Consider the following 20,474-nt stretch of genomic DNA (forward strand, 5'->3'; position numbering starts at 1 on the left):
TATCTCTTTGATATCCCCAGAGTCAAACTTATTTTGTGTAAACACACTATGCAAATAAAGGGACCCAGTCTATGGAACTCACTCCCTATTGAATTGAAAAGCTGTCCAACTTTTGCATCATTCAAAAACAATACTAAAAAGTACCTAATTTCATCTTCATAGTTTTTTACCTTTTGCTTTAAAACTGCACTGTATCTATTGCTACCCAATCTCCCAATCTTTATGTACCCAATCTGAACATCTTTATCATTGCAATTATTGCTGTCTTCTTATATGTACTGTCAATCTGCTGTATGGTGTCTATTAATCTTGTTTAAATTACCAATCAAGCTGTCAATGTAATCAATCAGAGCTTTAATATACCAATGTGCTTTAATATACTTACTAATCTCTCTCATCTCATTTTTTTCTTGCAATGTATTTATCATTTTATTAATTCTTATAGAATTTACCTACTTAAAATTATCTGTTAGATTAAGGACCTGCCCGAAACACTGCGAGCACTAGTGGCTTTACAAGAGTGCAATTACTGTACTATGCTATGTATTCTCACAAACCCAATGTACCTTCTTGTATATAAATAAATAAATAAATAAATAAATAAATAAAATGCTGAACTGTAATGTCAATCCTGACCTTAAAAGCTTCCTAGAAGGTTGTAACAGATCCCATGAGCACCATACCAGAAACAAATACCTATTTGATATTCCAAGAGTACGACTTAGTCAAACTAGAAATGCTTTACAAATCAAGGGACCTCGCATGTGGAATGACCTTCCCAATTATGTTAGACTGTACCTCTCCCAACCAGTTTAAGATAAAAACTAAGTACCACCTAATTAACTCAAAGTAACCTACCTCACCCCTAAATGTCAACCCATGTCTACGATTTTTAACAATGCTCTTTGTTGACCAAATTGTATTTTTGTTTCTGCCTCCCCTCTTTTTTTTTTCCCATTTTTTTTTTAAGATTTTTTTACAACACAATATATACTTTAATCTAAGTTAGTATTAAGTTTTAGTCTGTTTTCCTGCCCGAAACGCTTTGCGTAATAGTGGCTTTAGGCATTGTATGTACTAGCTCTATCTATGATTCCATCAACTTTTGTATTTCACCTTGTATGTATGTACTTTACCAGAATAAATATTTGTATTTGTGTTTGTGTTTGTTTACCTAATATGTCTGTTGACCCAGCAGTAAATAGGTATCTGGGAGTTAGGCCACTGTTGTAGGGTTGCATCCTGGGGAAGGTTAGTAGTTCCGCCTTGGGGGGGGGGGGGGGGGACATCGATACAAGCCTAAAAAGTAAGCAAGCAAGTGTGTGTGTGTGTGTGTGTGTGTAATTACCTAAGTGTAGTTACAGGATGAGAGCTACACTCGTGGTGTCCCGTCTTCCCAGCACTCTTTGTCATATATTCTCAGGGATTCCCCTGAGAATCAATACAGGAAGAGGCCGAACCCCTAAACATACCAGCGATACAAAGATGCGAGAAACAACTAGACGGCAGTAAGGAGAGAGGCAGAAAGAAATTTTGAAAAGGGGATAGCAGATAAATGTAAAACAGAACCGGGCCTATTCTACAAATTCATAAACAACAAATTGCAGGTAAAGGATAATATCCAGAGGTTGAAAATGGGAAACAGATTCACGGAAAATGAAAAGGAAATGTGTGAAACATTAAATGAAAAGTTCCAAAGTGTGTTTGTACAAAATGAAAACTTCAGAGAACCAGACACAATGGGAATTTCAGAGCACAACATAGAGCGGATAGAGGTGTCTAGAGATGAAGTGGAAAATATGCTCAAGGAGCTCAGTAAGAACAAAGCAGCTGGCCCAGATGGAGTTTCACCATGGGTTCTGAGAGAATGTGCATCTGAGCTCAGCATTCCAATTCACCTGATCTTTCAGGCATCCCTGTGTACAGGAATCGTAGCAGACGTGTGGAAACAGGCTAACATAGTTCCAATCTACAAAAATGGCAGCAGGGAAGACCCCCTCAATTATAGACCTGTATCATTGACAAGTGTAATAGTGAAAGTATTGGAAAAACTAATCAAAACTAAATGGGTAGAACACCTGGAGAGAAATGATATAATATCAGACAGACAGTATGGTTTTCGATCTGGAAGATCCTGTGTATCGAATTTACTCAGTTTCTATGATCGAGCCACAGAGATATTACAGGAAAGAGATGGTTGGGTTGACTGCATCTATCTGGACTTAAAAAAGGCTTTCGACAGAGTTCCACATAAGAGGTTGTTCTGGAAACTGGAAAATATTGGAGGGGTGACAGGTAAGCTTCTAACATGGATGAAAAATTTTCTGACTGATAGAAAAATGAGGGCAGTAATCAGAGGCAATGTATCGGAATGGTGAAATGTCACAAGTGGAGTACCACAGGGTTCAGTTCTTGCACCAGTGATGTTTATTGTGTACATAAATGATCTACCAGTTGGTATACAGAATTATATGAACATGTTTGCGGATGATGCTAAGATAATAGGAAGGATAAGAAATTTAGATGACTGTCATGCCCTTCAAGAAGACCTGGACAAAATAAGTATATGGAGCACCACTTGGCAAATGGAATTTAATGTTAATAAATGTCATGTTATGGAATGTGGAATAGGAGAACATAGACCCCACACAACCTATATATTATGTGAGAAATCTTTAAAGAATTCTGATAAAGAAAGAGATCTAGGAGTGGTTCTAGATAGAAAACTATCACCTGAGGACCACATTAAGAATATTGTGCAAGGAGCCTATGCAATGCTTTCTAACTTCAGAATTGCATTTAAATACATGGATGGCGATATACTAAAGAAATTGTTCATGACTTTTGTTAGGCCAAAGCTAGAATATGCAGCTGTTGTGTGGTGCCCATTTTCTGACCAGGGGGAGAAAGATACTGGCAGTATGGGGCGTTAAAGTTTATTGAGGATTAAATTCTGCAGAACATGTAAATATATAAAGTTCAAATATAAAGTAAGTAATTATATAAAGTCTATATTAAACACGGTTTATATTATAGACTTATAACAAAGTTGATATTATATTAAACTTAATATTGAACATGTAAATATATAAAGTAAATATATAACGTTTATATCAAAATATATAAAGTAAATATATAAAGTAAGAATTAACAGTAACAATTCCAAGTCCGAGGACTAGATTTAACTTAAGTTTTGCGAGGGCAGCGGCGAGGGCGGGCGGAGTGAGGCAGAGCCCCATTGTGCGCCCGTATTTATACGGCCCCAAACTGCCCGCGCAACGCCGCGGGACGCGCTGCGCAATTGTTTCTTTCTCCCCCGCCAGAAAAATCCCCGCTTGTGAAGCAGTGACCATATCTCAAGAAGCACATCAACAAACTGGAAAAGGTGCAAAGACATGCTACGAAGTGGCTCCCAGAACTGAAGGGCAAGAGCTACGAGGAGAGGTTGGAAGCATTAAACATGCCAAAACTAGAAGACAGAAGAAAAAGAGGTGATATGATCACTACATACAAAATAGTAACAGGAATTGATAAAATCGACAGGGAAGATTTCCTGAGACCTGGCACTTCAAGAACAAGAGGTCATAGATTTAAACTAGCTAAACACAGATGCCGAAGAAATATAAGAAAATTCACCTTCGCAAATAGAGTGGTAGACGGTTGGAACAAGTTAAGTGAGAAGGTGGTGGAAGCCAAGACCGTCAGTAGTTTCAAAGCGTTATATGACAAAGAGTGCTGGGAAGATGGGACACCACGAGCGTAGCTCTCATCCTGTAACTACACTTAGGTAATTACACTTAGGTAATTACACACAGACACAGACACACACACACACACACACACAGACACACACAGAGACACACACACACAGAGACACACACACACAGAGACACACACACACAGAGACACACACACACACAGACACACACACACACACACACAGACACACACACACACACACAGAGACACACACACAGACACACACACACACACAGAGACAGACACACACACACACACACAGACACACACACAGAGACACACACACACACAGAGACACACACACACACAGAGAGACAGACACACACACACAGACAGACACACACACACACACAGAGACACACACAGACACACACACATACACACACACACACACACAGACACACACACACACACAGACACACACAGAGACACACACACACAGAGAGACACACACACACACACACAGACACACACACACACAGAGACACACACACAGAGACACACACACACACAGAGACACACACACACACAGAGACACACACACACACACACACACACAGAGGCCATAGATTTAAACTAGCTAAACACAGATGCCGAAGAAATGTAAGAAAATTCACCTTCGCAAATAGAGTGGTAGACGGTTGGAACAAGTTAAGTGAGAAGGTGGTAGAGGCCAAGACCGTCAGTAGTTTCAAAGCGTTATATGACAAAGAGTGCTGGGAAGACGGGACACCACGAGTGTAGCTCTCATCCTGTAACTACACTTAGGTAATTACACTTAGGTAATTACACACACACACAGACACACACACAGAGACACACACACACACAGACACACACACACAGACACACACACACACAGACACACACACACACAGACACACACACACACAGACACACACACACACAGACACACACACACACACACACACACACACACACACACACACACACACACACACACACACACACACACACACACACACACACACACACACAGACACAGACAGAGGAAGCAGCCTGTAACAGCTGACTAACGCCCAGGTACCTATTTACTGCTAGGTAACGGGAGCATCAGGGTGAAAAAACTCTGCCCATCGTTTCTCGCCGGTGCCAGGAATCGAACTCGGGCCACAGGATCATGTGTCCAACGTGCTATCCACACAGCCACCAGCACCTGAAACTTGACATTGTTTCAGGCGCCGGTGTTTCATTACTCACACTTGTACTCTACATCTTTCAGTTAGAATTCCATTACCTTTTCTCTCCTTTAGGAGGTAACCTCCTCCTAAAACCACAAATTCATCTCAGATTGTCAATTTCAGCAGCTCTTAATTTTGATTTTCCATGTTCATTTCATGCTAGTGTCTTGCATTTGTACTTAAAGATAAACACTATTACTTCTTGCTGCAGCTACTTCTTCCTGAATTAGTGGTTTCATTGTACAGCAGCTATCTTTCTCTAATGTAATCAATTCTTGACCTCCCCTGCATGCAATTATCTTTTGTCAATTACTGAGCCCAGATATTTAAACTCCCTGACTACTTCTGGGTAGGACCTAAAAAGACCAGGCCTCCTGGTTGCCGGACTGATCAACCAGGCTGTTGGACGCGGTTGCTCGCAGCCTGACGTATGAGTCACAGCCTGGTTGATCAGGTATCCCTTGGAGGTGCTTATCCAGTTCTCTCTTGAACACTGTGAGGGGTCGGCCAGTTATGCCCCTTATGTGTAGTGGAAGCGTGTTGAACAGTCTCGGGCCTCTGATGTTGATAGAGTTCTCTCTCAGAGTACCTGTTGCACCTCTGTTTTTCAACAGGGGTATTCTGCACATCCTGCCATGTCTTCTGGTCTCATGTGATGTTATTTCTGTGTGCAGGTTTGGGACCAGCCCCTCTAATATTTTCCACGTGTAAATTATTATGTACCTCTCCCGCCTGCGCTCAAGGGAGTACAGTTTTAGGCTCTTTAGTCGGTCTCAATAGTTTAGATGTTTTACTGAGTGGATTCTAGCAGTAAAGGATCTCTGCATGCTCTCCAGGTCAGCAATTTCTCCAGCTTTGAAAGGTGCTGTCATTGTGCAGCAGTACTCCACTCTAAGAGAGCACAAGCGTTTTGAAAAGTATCATCATCGGTATAGCATCTCTAGTGTGAAAAGTTCTTGTTATCCAACCTGTCATTTTTCTTGCAGTTGTGACGGCTACTTTATTGTGTTCTTTAAAGGTAAGGTCTTCCGACATGAGTACACCCAGATCCTTTACATTGCCTTTTCGTTCTATGTTATGATTTGCCTGAGTTTTGTACGTGGTTTCCGTTTTTATATTTTCATTTTTTCCATAGCGCATGAGCTGGAACTTATTTTCGTTAAACACCATATTTTCTGTAGCCCATAGAAAGACCTGATCTACATCTGACTGGAGGTTCACCGTGTCCTCTATATTGCCTACTCTCATGAAGATCCTAGTGTCATCTGCAAAGGATGATACAGTGCTATAGGTTGTGTTCTTGTCTATGTCCGATATGAGGATGAGAAAAAGTACTCGAGCAAGCACAGTACCCTGGGGGACTGAGCTCTTCACGGTTGATGGGCTGGATTTTATTTTGTTGACTATTGCACATTGGGTTCTGTTGGTCAGGAAATTGTAGATCCATCTGCCTATTTTTCCGGTAATTCCTTTTGAACGCATTTTATGTGCAATAACACCATGGTCACATTTATCAAAAGCTTTTGCGAAATCTGTGTAAATTACATCAGCATTTTGTTTGTCTTCCATAGCATCTAGTGCCATATCATAGTGGTCCAGCAACTGCGACAGGCAAGAGCGCCCTGTTCTGAAACCATGTTGTCCGGGGTTATGGAGATGCTGTGATTCCATGTATTTTGTGATCTTACTTCTTAGCACTCTCTCAAAAATTTTTATGATGTGCGATGTTAGTGCTATCGGTCTAATTTTTTGCCTCTGCCTTATTTCCTCCTTTATGAAGTGGTGCTATCTCTGCTGTTTTTAGTATATCAGGAATAATGCCAGTATCTAGGCTTTATTCTAGCCAGTATCTAGGCTATTCTAGGTGTATAAATATATATACATATAAAATACACATGAGAGGATGTGTAGTGACTTAATATCTAACATTCAGAGATTTGAATAAGGGTACCGAGTGATGTCTGGGGCCAGAGTTAGAGATTGTCCTAATAGCAGCTTTGTGTTGGGTAATTATAGGACGTAAATGATTTTGGGTAGTAGAACCCCAAGCACAAATACCATAGTTGAGATGAGGATAGATGAGAGAGTAATAGTGTCACCAGGGCAGGGCGAGATACATAATATCTGATCTTAGAAAGAATACCAACAGTTTTTGAAACTTTTTTTGATATATTTAGAATGTGTCCCTGGAAATTCAGCTTGTGGTCAAAGGAAGTGTGCCCAACCATTTTTGCCCTGCCCAGGATTTGAACCTAGTAGTCCCAATTGTGAGTCAAGAATGAGCCCAATTCTATTACCGAGACCCTTAATATATATTCCATACCTTTCTTGCCTTGAGCACCTTGTTGGCCTGCCACTCCATCAAACCCTGGAGGCCCTGGTGCTCCATTCATTCCTGGTGCTCCTGGCTCGCCCTTGGGCCCAGAGTTTCCATCCAGTCCTGGGAGTCCCTGTTGTAGTAGTAAACACACTAACATCTCTCCATGCCATATTTCTCTTGAAAAACAAATACGTATGCTGGCATATGATTACTACAATATTTTAACATTTAATGTACAGTACTTTGTAACAATTATTAAACCAGTGTGTTATTATTTTGTATATTTTTTTATTAATAATTTATTATTATTATTACAATTGGAGTCAATTTGGATGTCAGTTTTTGCAACGTTTTCCCTTCATCATCCAACATTATGTTTGTAACCCATTTTCAATGTACCTTTACCTGAATAAACATCTCGTCTTATTATTTCTGCTCAACTTGCTTACCAACTGTGTTCCTCTCCCTCTGGTACCTTACCTACAACTGCCTCATTGCTGTCCCCTCTTAGCCAGTTCCAGCCAGGTGTGTATTAGCATATGTATTGGGGACTATTTACCTGGTTTGGTTTACCTGGTTTGGTTTACCTGGTTCTTGTCCCAGTTGCACTTTTTGCCACATTGTGTTTATTTGCCCTTTCATTTTTGGTAATCATTGTGGTTACTTTCTTATTGATTTATATTATATACCCAGTTTTACTTATTGATTTATATTATATACCCAGTTGTGTACTTGCGTACACATACACATGAGCACAGTTTTATTAATATTATAGTCTAGGACAAAAATAGATGCAAAATTTGCCAAATATGATGATGGTTGCTGTAAGAACAGTAGAGCCTCACCCTCTCTCCCTTGTCTCCCTTTCTGCCAGTGTTGCCTCTCTCCCCCTTGGCGCCTGGGTAGCCCCGACTGCCTCGAGGGCCTGGAGCACCTTGCTCTCCCTTCTCCCCAGGCGTCCCTGGTGTCCCTGGTCGGGCTGGTGCCACTGCTAGACCACCATCAACCTGAGGAGGGAACACTGCACCAGCCTATAAAGTTTTTTTTATATATCGTACAGTGTACAAAGATATTCGTTGATGTATGATTTCCATTGTTTTAGAAGCAAATTTCCTCATGTACATGATTTTAGAAACATTATCTCTGGTAAATTTGATTTATATTAAGGTACTTGAATATCAAAGTTCAAATGGTTCACATAGGGCACAGACGACATTAATAATGTAAAATTTTTATTTCCATCTACAGGGATTTCCCCGAGCCTGGAAAAAAGAGGGGAAATGTTTATTATTTGGTTTGATTGATATGGGTATTTGGTTGTTGTAGGCCCTGTGCAATTATCCTTTAATAATGGCTAACAGATGTTAATTAAATATTGAAAATTAAAAACTCGTGAGGTTACCTTGAACATGGTGCGAGGTTTCCACATAGGCTGCATAGAAAACAAGGCTGTGCATGAATACTTGAGTGTTCTGACAGTAAAATCAATTGACCTCTTACAACCTATGATGCCACTCGGCCCTGATGCACTTCTTCAGATAACACAATCAGATAAGCTTACCTATAAATCTCACCATTAAATGAATTTAATAAAAAAAATCTGTGTTTATGTAAATTTTTCACATGTGGGATTGTTGCGCCAGTTTTATACCATAGCACACATCCTTGTGCAGACCAAACATGAAAAAAATTGCAAGAGGCCTTTTCCAACTTGGCCTCCAAAAATTATAATACTTGTAGCAACTATTGGTCAAACTTTTCCTATGCCTAAATAAGCATTCCAAGGCCAAATCCACACAATAGGCATAATATAGTACATGTGCTGTATCCGCTACACCAGCCCTGATAGCAAGTCTCGCCATATCTGCTTTGTACCAAGATCAGCCACGATATCGCTGTATCAACATCAATAATTGAATAAGAATAATATTTTATTTATGCAAAGAGAATGTGACGGTCAGATAAGTACAATAAAAGCCACTACCTGCTTCGGACCAGCTGCCACATCAGACGAACATCTGAGCATACAGCCTCCCCGCAGGCTGCCAGTCTCGATCTGACGCTCTGCCAGGAATTAGGCTATCTACAGCTTTATCATACGGTTTACCGTGTCTCGACATCGTTGCATAAAAACATATTAATGTAACCCTATATCAGATATGGTGTGTTTACTGTTGTGACAATACTTACAAGTGTGTAGACAACCTCGGCATGTAAGTAATTATCAAAAGAAGGCACCAAACCAGGAAGGCTATGTAGCACCATCAAATGTGCGGGATAATCAGAGGGCGCTAAATATCACCAAGGAAAGACTGTACCTCTCTCAACCAGTTTAAGATAAAAACGAAGCTATACCTAACAAATTCCCTGTAACCTACCTTACCCCTATATTGTCAACCTATGTCTTATTTTTTAAACAACGCTGTTTGTCGACCTACTGTAATTGTATTTGTGCTGTTTTTTCTGCTATGTTCCCCCCTTTTTTATTTTTATTTGTTCTCAACACATTTTATACTTTAATCTCAATTAGTATTAAGTTTTAGTCTTTAATGTTTTTCCTGCCCGAAATGCTTTGCGTAATAGTGGCTTTAGGCATTGTATGTACTAGCTCTATCTATAAATCTATCAATTTTTGTATAACCTCTTGTATGTATGTACTTTACCTGAATAAACATTTGAATTTTTGATTTTTTTGTTTTTGAACTATCATGGGACAAGCGACTGCGGGGGACGGTCGGAAAACAAGACACGCTCGTCCCGGAAGTCAGGACATTCAACAAGGATATGCACGACTGTAAGAGGGACAATGCAATTTGGACAATAAGGAGCAGGGCGGCGCTCCATCAAGTGACCATGAGTTAAGTGAGTATGGCTTATACGCAACCTTGCCAGAGCCGTTTCCCATCGCCCGTAATTACGGTGGTAGGAGGACGGCCACAAGGACACACAACTCTTAAGAGTACGCAGTTTTTTTTACCAGTAACAGACGACCAACAAGCCTGCCAACGAGTAAGGATGGAGGAATGGATAACCGGGTAAAAGTTGGAATAAGGAATACCTTTACGAGAGATGGGACAAGAGTGACAGCTTCCCTGGCGGCAGCATCTGCACGCTCATTTAAAATGACACCAATATGGCTGGGAACCCAACAAAACTCAACCGACTAAAATTTACTGTCAACAAGAAACAGCCAATGCTGGATCTCGACAACCACTGATGAACCGGATTAAAGTATCCGAGAGCCATGAGGGCACTACGAGAGTCAACAACAACTACAAAGGAAGATTGACAACGAGAAAGCAGGAGACGAAGAGCATAGAGAATAGCATAAAGTTCCGCTGTGAAGATGCTAGTCTCCGGAGGTAAGCGACACATATACTGTAAGTGCAACCAGGAAAAACAACAGAGTAGCCTACACCGTCCGCAGACTTAGACCCAACAGTGAAGATGGAAACGGAGCAGGAGTGAAGAAAAGTGCGCAAGGAAAAGGCGTTTTTAGAAACGTAGGAGGGGGTAAAAGCTTTAGTGATGCGGGTTAAGGATGTACAAAACTGATGAAGGGGGGACTCTCCACGGGGGCAAAGAAGGAACACGAGTAGAAATATTAGAAATAAAAACTGAAAGAGAATCCTGTAAGCGAGATAACCAGACAGAAAGAGGGAGGTGGTGAAGAGGAACAGGAACCGCAGGAGGGGTAAAAGTTACCCCTCGACTTGTCAAAGATTCCTCCTCCTCCCTATTTGCCTTAAGATCTTTTCCAGGTATATTTTGAAACTCGGCATAATTTTGGCACTTATGGCTTAGGCAGGTAGGCACTTCCATGGGTTAATAACCCTGTGGGTGAAAGAGCATCTCCTGTTATCAGTCCTACATTGTGGTTTGTTGAGCTTGAAACCGTTGTTCCGTGTTTGAGTTACACCAGACCTTCTGAAGAAAATATCCAGATCAACATCCTCTAACTTTTCAGTATTTTAAAAGTTTCAACAAGATCCACCCCGTCATGCATGGTTTGCATTGTTGTTAGCGCTGTGGTCTTCAAGTGTTCCTGATACAAGTGATAACTTAGCTCTGGAATGACTTTTGTTGCCTGGTGTTCCACCTTCTCCAGAGCAACTATGTCCGTCTGAAAATGAGGCCTGAAAATGAGGCCTGAAAAAATGATAATGAAAAAAAAATTGTGTGAGAGAGAGAGACCGACACCGACACCGACACAGACACAGACACAGACACAGACACCGACACAGACACCGACACAGACACAGACACAGAGACAGAGACAGATACAGAGACAGACACAGAGACAGACACAGAGACAGAGACAGAGACAGAGACAGACACAGAGACAGACAGACACAGAGACAGACACAGACACAGACACAGAGACAGAGACAGACACAGACACAGAGACAGACAGACACAGAGACAGACACAGACACAGACACAGAGACAGACAGACACAGAGACAGACAGACACAGAGACAGACAGACACAGAGACAGACAGACACAGAGACAGACAGACACAGAGACAGACAGACACAGAGACAGACAGACACAGAGACAGACAGACACAGAGACAGACAGACACAGAGACAGACAGACACAGAGACAGACAGACACAGAGACAGACAGACACAGAGACAGACAGACACAGACAGACACAGACACACAGACAGAGACAGACACAGACACACAGACAGAGACAGACACAGAGACAGACACAGAGACAGACACAGAGACAGACACAGAGACAGACACAGAGACAGACACAGACACAGACACAGAGACAGACACAGACACAGACACAGAGACAGACACAGAGACAGAGACAGAGACAGACACAGAGACAGAGACAGACACAGACACAGAGACAGACACAGACACAGAGACAGACACAGACAGACAGACACAGACAAACAGACAGACAGACACAGACAGACAGACACAGACAAACAGACAGACAGACAGACACATACAGACACAGACAGACAGACACAGACAGACAGACACATACAGACACAGACAGACACATACAGACACAGACAGACAGACAGACACAGACAGACAGACAGACAGACAGACAGACAGACAGACAGACAGACAGACAGACAGACAGACAGACACAGACACAGACAGACAGACACAGACAGACACAGACAGACACAGACACAGACAGACAGACAGACACACAGACAGACAGAGACAGACACAGACAGACAGACACAGACAGACAGACACAGACAGACAGACACAGACAGACAGACACAGACAGACAGACACAGACAGACAGACAGACAGAGACAGACAGACACAGACAGACAGGGCCACAGACAGACAGGGCCACAGACAGACAGACAGACAGACAGACAGACAGACAGACACAGACAGACACAGACAGACACAGACAGACACAGACAGACACAGACAGACACAGACAGACACAGACAGACACAGACAGACACAGACAGACACAGACAGACACAGACAGACACAGACAGACACAGACAGACACAGACAGACACAGACAGACAGACTATAATTATTATTCCTTAATAATTAAGGTTGAAGCCTTACATCGAAGCCAGCATTGCCCCAGCCTGGGGGTCCTGGTGGGCCCTGAGGTCCCCGCTCTCCTGGAAGCCCTGGGGCCCCATCTACACCAGACTCGCCTTTAGGGCCCTGCATTCCCTCTGGGCCTAGACATAGACAACTGCATTTAGTTAATCCTTGCTTAGTTACAACAGTATAAAAAGTATAGATATATTCAATAAAATATTAATCCATGTCTACATGATGTTACGTTAGCAACTCAAAAAGGAAAGTTTTTTTTTTTTATGTAGAGACAGTAGACTATACTACACTCTCCATGCATTAAATATCGGTCACTTATTTGGCATGATAATAAAGTTACATTGTGATACAAGACGAGAACCCGACGACAAGAGTACTCACTGAGGGGCGTGTGCCCCGGGGACTCCACTTACCTGGGCTGCCAGGGTCTCCTCTGTCTCCTTTACTGCCCGAGGGTCCTTCGAGACCGCGTTCCCCTGGAGGTCCTGGCTGCCCCGATGTACCTGGGGTCCCGGGGACTCCGTCTCTTCCTGCGGGACCTTCGGGGCCAGGGAGTCCCTTGGGCAACTTTGCCAGGACGTTGGCAACCAGTGTGGTCACGTTGCAGGTACACTCTCCCGGGGGTCCAGGAGGGCCTCGCGCTCCCTCGCCAAACTGCACCGACTGCAACAGTGGGAAGCCATTGCATGCAGGCTTGGCTTCATGCTAGCTGGCGGCCAGCTTGTTGCCAGCTCAAGCAAAATAATAAACTTTACATCTTACTCTGGCTACACAGTAAATAGATTACAGCGCTAAATAGCTAAACTGAAGATTAAGGTCTATTTACTATAGGATATACTGAATGAATCTATGAACGCATTTGGGAAGCAAGACTCACCATGTCGTTCTCTCCATCACCAGAGCCATAATCAGGCATGTCAGGACTGTATGCTCTGCCAGGGGGGCCAGGGGGCCCTGGGGGGCCTGCTACCGACTTTCCAGGGGGTCCCTAAGGAGGAGATTACACCTTAATAATCTCAGCAGGATTGCACATACTGTTATTGTCCTCTTAAGCATCACTTTAAATTATATTTCGAACTTCAGTTTGGGTTTTATGTAAATTATGACTTCATTATTAATTGACATAAGTATCGGAATGACTGTTGTAAATCATGAGAAACAACGGGCGATGGGGAAGGATGTCAACTGTCTGCTGGTTTTAGGGTTCGACTCTCGGCGAGGCAGAGCTTGGCAACCGTAGTTATATGTACTGGTGAATACACTCTAGTACACTCTGGCCACACAGCCTGGTGTACACTAGTACACTCTTGGCCACACAGCCTGGTGTACACTAGTACACTCTTGGTCACACAGCCTGGTGTACACTAGTACACTCTTGGCCACACAGCCTGGTGTACACTAGTACACTCTTGGCCACACAGCCTGGTGTACACTAGTACACTCTTGGCCACACAGCCTGGTGTACACTAGTACACTCTTGGCCACACAGCCTGGTGTACACTAGTACACTCTTGGCCACACAGCCTGGTGTACACACACATGGTCACACAGCCTGGTGTACACACACATGGTCACACAGCCTGGTGTACACACACATGGTCACACAGTCTGGTGTACACACACATGGTCACACAGCCTGGTGTACACACACCAGTACACTGTGTGAGGAGGTAAGGGGGTGCCCCTGGAGGTACCTACCTGTAGGCCAGCCTCGCCCTTCTCGCCCTTGGGGCCCTGGTGCGGGAACCCTGCAGGGAAAGAACAACATGTTGTAGGGTAATTAAATGCCAGCTGGAACCATTTACGTAATTCTTGTCGTCGGGGACAGGTAGCCGGCACACGCGGATCAACCCCCCCCCCCCCCAAGCTATCTACTGACCATCCCAGGATGCAACCCACATCAGATGTCTAACTCCAGGGATCCAATTTTACTTCTAGGTGAAGAGAGGCATCAGAGAGGCAACCCGCAAATATTATTGCAAATATGAACCACTGTGTTTAAGCCTTTTCTTTATAATTATATAATGAGTTAATATATTTGCACACGAGTTTTTTTTTTTTGGGGGGGGGGGGGAACTTCGACAAGCAGCCGGCTTCCTGTCCTAATCGTGGCCACTAAAAAGATGGCGCGTCTTAGGTAACATCAAGTAGGCGGTTAAGATATATCAGAAGAAAATGCACAAGCCAATACATGATTATATCAACACAAAGTAATTATAACAGAACACCTACCTTCCCCCCCCCCCCCCGGCACCACACAACACCTACCTTTCCTCCGTCGCCCTGCAGGCAGTGAGGGCCCCCCCCCCCCCCGGCACCACACAACACCTACCTTTCCTCCGTCGCCCTGCAGGCAGTGAGGGCCCCCCCCCCCCCGGCACCACACAACACCTACCTTTCCTCCGTCGCCCTGCAGGCAGTGAGGGGTAAACAAAAGTAGTCAGATTTTTACCTTTTTATTAGAGAGAAACAAATAAAATATGGCATGTTAATTGTCAGCATTGTCACTTTTTTATAAATTGTACCTATATTAAAATACAGGAAAACAGAGAAAAGGTTAAATTACGTATGTATATTCTACAGTTACAGTCAAGGGATATATATACACACCTAGAGAGGCATATTGTCTTCTGCCAAACTGTCACAGAAAAGCCATTACTTCACTATCTTCTGGAATGTGAAGCAACCAATGACCTTAGAAGAGCTTAAAGAGTTTCTGAATCATGCAGTGGCCACCCTGAAGCCATCAACACAGCCACTCTCCTGGTCAACAAAGGTGTCCAGCAGCTGGACATCCTTATAAAGACTGTGAAGCAGTATCCTCCCCCGCGATAACAGCTTGATGGTTAAATGCAACCTCAGAATACTGAGAAAAAAAAATTGTACCACTTACGGGCTATTCATGCCCGTGCCACCTCTTGGGTGGCTTAATCTTCATCAATCAATTGAGGCATATTGTGACACACACAGATCACACTAAGGTGATGCATCAAATGAACAAATCCACAAGGGTTAAACCCTGTCTTAGCTCAGTCGATTAAGGCAGTGTCTGGGGATACTCCCGGACGCAGGTTCGAATCCTCGTCACGGCCCTTGGGGATTTGTTCAGGCATATTGTGCTTCCCGATGTACATACACATTACTTTAGGCCTGGCGTATGTTTAGGCCTAAAGTGTATTTGTTAGTTGGTCAGCATGTTATTGATGTGGTCGTTGATATTCCCCAGCGGTTGTTAGGCCTTAGTCCCAATACCAATTAAAAAATGCAATGATTTTTTTCCTGGAACAATTTAATTGCAAACTCAACACAAGTACATTCAGCGATATACCCCCGAGACAACATCCCCACCATACCCAGGGCAGCGAGCCACACGTATACATGCCCACGTTTACAGAGAAATGACCACTGCATTACGCAGGAAAGCGGAGGATTTTCTGATGGGGAAGAAAGACATTTGCACAGCGCGATCCGCAGGCGCTGTGTGAGCAGCGCAAAGGGGGCCTATATAAAGGGAGAAGGAGAGGTCATGCGCTCACCACTTACGGGCTATTCATGCCCGTGCCACCTTTTGGATGGCTTAATCTTCATCAATCGGTCATGCGCTCACGGGAGACATCTCCCGTCACGCAGAGTGCAGTCGCACCTCCACAGACCTCTAGTATCATCTATTAATACTGGTAATGGCTCAAAGGGGCCACCACTTACGGGCTATTCATGCCCGTGCCACCTTTTGGGTGGCTTAATCTTTATCAATCAATCAATCGGTCGGTCGGTCATGCGCTCTCTCCTGCTCCCGTCACGCACCGCTTCGCAAGTCAAAGCCGGACTGTCCCACCTGATCTCCGACCGCTTCCTATACATCCTACGAATTTGCCCTTTTTCCTTGGGATCCGGCTTGGGTACCCTATCTCCTCAGGCTTAAAAATAATAGGCAATAAAAGGCCACAGCTTTGCGTTGGTTGCGGTCTGCCTTACCCGCGGTGTCCTCGACTGGGGAGTGTTATCCGACTGTCATCACTTAAATTAGCCTAGTGTTCTTTTCCCAAAAACTCTGTTCAGATCACTTCGGCTCGACTGCCTGGGCGTTGCAGCTTACGTCCCCGGTGCTACCGGTTTACGGTAGCCCACCCATTTCTTACCTTCAGTTCCTGCCGCTAAGGGTGAGCATAATAGCACGCCTTAGTTCTCTCCAAGGTAGCCGACATCCACTGGACTTGTGGACTTGCCTCTACTCTATCCGTTTATTATTAAGGTTTTCTTCATACTTGGCAGTTACACACAGCTTCACTTCCATGCGTTTTGTTCCAGACTAAACCTCCAGCAGTGGAGGCCACCGAAGAACACCTCTTGGACGACGAACATTGGATCGCGCCCGAGGAACACACTCTACGGAATGCACGGATGAGCACACGCAGGACCTACTCACCCGCCCTGGGGCTAGCCTCTGCGAGGGCGGCATACAGCGACGTCGACGCCCACGAGGACGACTCACTCGTCCTAGTATGCCCACTTCACACAGACAACACGACGCCCACCTTGCCTACCCATGCAATAGGTCGTGCTCCATTGGTCACTTCCCGGATGCCGCTTACCTAGCAGCATTTACCAGCCACGTATGCCCGACGCTGTACCTTTTTTCAGTTCAGGAAATCCTGCCTTTTTTTAACGGCAGAAGTAACGGGTGTACGGGCACGGATGTAGACGCAGACAAGGAAAACTATATGAAGCCCCGCGACGCAGAACCCGCGGCGACGCCCTTCCTGGTGGCCCGGCCCCCTACGTCAGGCAAGAAGTCATCGCCCCTCCACGCTGACGCTCCTCTCGCGGTCAGCGGGCACTTGCCCTTCGGGGGGGGGGGGGGGGGGAGGGAGGGGGGTCCGGCCTGCTGGCGTTGCGGAGTGGGGGTGCAGCGCCGGCCCCTAAGTGTTCCGCTGTCTGCAGCTACCTCCTCTGACTTGTAGGAGTAATGTTAATTTTACCCTTCATGTATATTCTGCATGTACTGGTTAATTTACGTACTAATTCATTAGGAATTTACATTATGTCTTTTCGGGGCGCTTGTACAGGGGCATTATTAAATGTTACGTGTTTAGGCATTATATATGCTACTCTAAATAAGAACATAAGAACAAAGGTAACTGCAGAAGGCCTATTGGCCCATACGAGGCAGCTCCTATCTATAACCACCCAATCCCACTCATATACTTGTCCAACCCGCGCTTGACAAATGCCCCGATTCTCCATGACAAATATGTTATGCATTTGCCTTACCTTTACTCATAGATAATAAGTATTCGGTGTGCAGATCTTGATTTATTTAGTTCCCGGCTATAAGCATACTGTATTAATGTTATTACGGGGCTTAACTTAAGTTGATGTAGTGTACTCAAAGTTATACATGTCTGTTATGCAATTGTAAAACATACAAGTTATAGCCGCTTCATTAACATGTTCTGCAGAAAATATTTACTTGTTCTACTAATTTATTTATATACAAGATAAATAGGCTAATAAATAAGTAGGCCCCCATGCTGTTGGTGTCTTTTTCCCCCCCTGATCAGAAATAAAGAAATAATGTTGGGAGAGAACGACAAGGCAGCATGACTATACAAGTGTTTACAGAGAACAGAAAAGTAATGAGAAATGTAAAAGCTGCAGAGAGAATGACAGCAAGACCTTGGCACCCTACAGGAGTGGTCACAACACCGATTGTTACGACGTCAACCCAACAAGTGCAAGGTAATGAGAATGGGAAAGGTTGAGACATGTAGGAATATACACCATAATGACAAGGTTATTACTGAACAAGATCTGGAGTGGATATAATTCAAGCAATTACCACCAGAGGCGCACAAATGGGGTAACATCTGCACTATATGAGAAGCTATCGAACATTAGATCATTTATAAACCAAAACAGACATTCTTTCAAGACAATTTATACATAAAAAGTGAGGCTAATTCTAAAATACGAAATGCCGGCTCAAAGATACAAGGACAGATTAAGTGAACTAACTCACACAACCTTCAAGGAGGTAAGAAACAAAGGGCACACGATTATACAACATAAACGGTACTGAGAGGAATAGACAAAGTGGATAAATACATCCTCTTTGATTTTAGGAATTATAGCCCAAGAGGACATATGAAGAGGCTCAAAATACGAGTCGGTGAAATGTAAAAAAAATCTCTTAAGACGTTGAATACAGCGAAAGATGGTGTCGTGGAAGCCACCTCCATCCACAGCTTTAAGGTCATAAATGGAAAATTGAAAGAAAACTAAAGAGAAATATGCACCAAATTCTATACGTTTAGTAGCAGGCGGGGCTCCAAGAGCTAGACCTCGCTCTCACATGGTCACTGTTAGGCAAGTACTGGGAAAACAAGCGATAACATTCTACCAAGATAACCAAACTTTCTAATTAAAGTGAAGCAAAGAGCAATTCATTAATTTGAATATTTTTCAGGTATTTTCAAACTGCTAATTTTTAACACATTCCTATGCAGAGTCAGAACCTGCAGCATCACCACCACCTGAACCTACGTCGCTTGTTCCTGGATCTACACGAGCTGTTACCAAGGGCTCCAACATGTCTTGTATCCCCTACCTACTGCATCGTTCTCGTGTGCAAGTGAGCAGGCGGCGTACCTGGTGGCAGGGGAAGCGGCGGCAAGGGCGGCATTGGCGGCGGCGGGGGCATGCCGTCCATATCATCCTCTCCTGAGCCTTCGAAGGGCGGCAGTGGAGACTCTTGGTCGTTCTCCATGTCGGCCTGCGGAGAGAAAACATGTTTACTTCGAGAGTAACCTCACACTCCAGTGCGCCTCGCTACACCTTCCCACACCTCGCTACACCTTCCCAAACTCCCCCCAAAAAATGTCAAGTCTTGCCATCTCTCGCACGTAACGACACTCCCCTCGCCCTCTAAAGTCCCCACACGAAATGCAGCCGATTCAACCTTCTTTCTCCATCTCACAGAGGTTTGTCCAGCATGGTGATATGGACACGGCAGCTAAAGCTATACGTCATAAACTTTAAGCTGAGCTAGGTCTCGGTATTCCGATCTTTGTTGTCAAAACCACACTATTTTAGGAAACGAGAACTGATACTCAACGGGCAGAAAGCTCTAGTATAATGTGTTATGTTTAGTGCTAATAATTTTTGTATGGACAGCACAAAACATCCACTAGTGAGACATTGTAATTGTTTGAATTAGGCTTGGACATCGATACTTATCGCAGATGGCTGCAGGTAATGAATCCTTTAACAATGAACACTCCAATTATAAACTCTGTGAAGAAGAGCTAGAACACACTTTCCAAAACTGTACTTGTGATTGCCTTGTTATCGATGATTTCAGGTCATGTGCCGTGGGATACTTTTACCTTCGTAACTACTTCATACATTCACGAATACTGAAAGATAATGCTCATGTTCTTCCCAGAGTTTGCTAGTGCAGGCTAGTTGACTAGACTCAAATATTTTTTTATTCCATGCATGTACTATCCTGCGAGATGGAGATATTGCATGAACTCATAGCTAGTTTTTGACCTATACTCTATAATCCCTGTATGGACCTAAGCATGCTAATATATTAGATATATCATGTCGTATCTTCGTGACT

General features: G+C 43.7%; 1 protein-coding gene across 23 annotated transcripts in view; it reads right to left on the bottom strand.

Moving 5' to 3' along the window:
• The window catches only part of Mp (collagen XV/XVIII-type protein multiplexin), a 354,149-nt gene that overhangs the window by 89,620 nt on the left and 244,055 nt on the right, over nucleotides 1–20,474 (bottom strand). For 14 of the 23 annotated variants that reach the window (XM_069337781.1, XM_069337780.1, XM_069337769.1 and 11 more), the window contains 9 exons: nucleotides 19,499–19,622; nucleotides 15,119–15,133; nucleotides 14,549–14,598; nucleotides 13,728–13,838; nucleotides 13,264–13,513; nucleotides 12,854–12,975; nucleotides 8,684–8,713; nucleotides 8,127–8,288; nucleotides 7,285–7,411 (listed from right to left, as the gene is read on the bottom strand). In XM_069337781.1, coding sequence (XP_069193882.1) covers nucleotides 7,285–7,411; nucleotides 8,127–8,288; nucleotides 8,684–8,713; nucleotides 12,854–12,975; nucleotides 13,264–13,513; nucleotides 13,728–13,838; nucleotides 14,549–14,598; nucleotides 15,119–15,133; nucleotides 19,499–19,622 — 991 coding nt within the window. Of the gene's footprint in view, nucleotides 1–7,284; nucleotides 7,412–8,126; nucleotides 8,289–8,683; nucleotides 8,714–12,853; nucleotides 12,976–13,263; nucleotides 13,514–13,727; nucleotides 13,839–14,548; nucleotides 14,599–15,118; nucleotides 15,134–15,245; nucleotides 15,261–19,498; nucleotides 19,623–20,474 lie in introns of all 23 variants that reach the window. The other 9 variants (XM_069337776.1, XM_069337785.1, XM_069337779.1 and 6 more) reach the window with 5 other exon arrangements.

The sequence above is a fragment of the Procambarus clarkii genome, chromosome 38 (genome assembly GCF_040958095.1).
Source record: "Procambarus clarkii isolate CNS0578487 chromosome 38, FALCON_Pclarkii_2.0, whole genome shotgun sequence".
In the NCBI taxonomy this organism is placed as follows: Eukaryota; Metazoa; Arthropoda; class Malacostraca; order Decapoda; family Cambaridae; genus Procambarus; species Procambarus clarkii.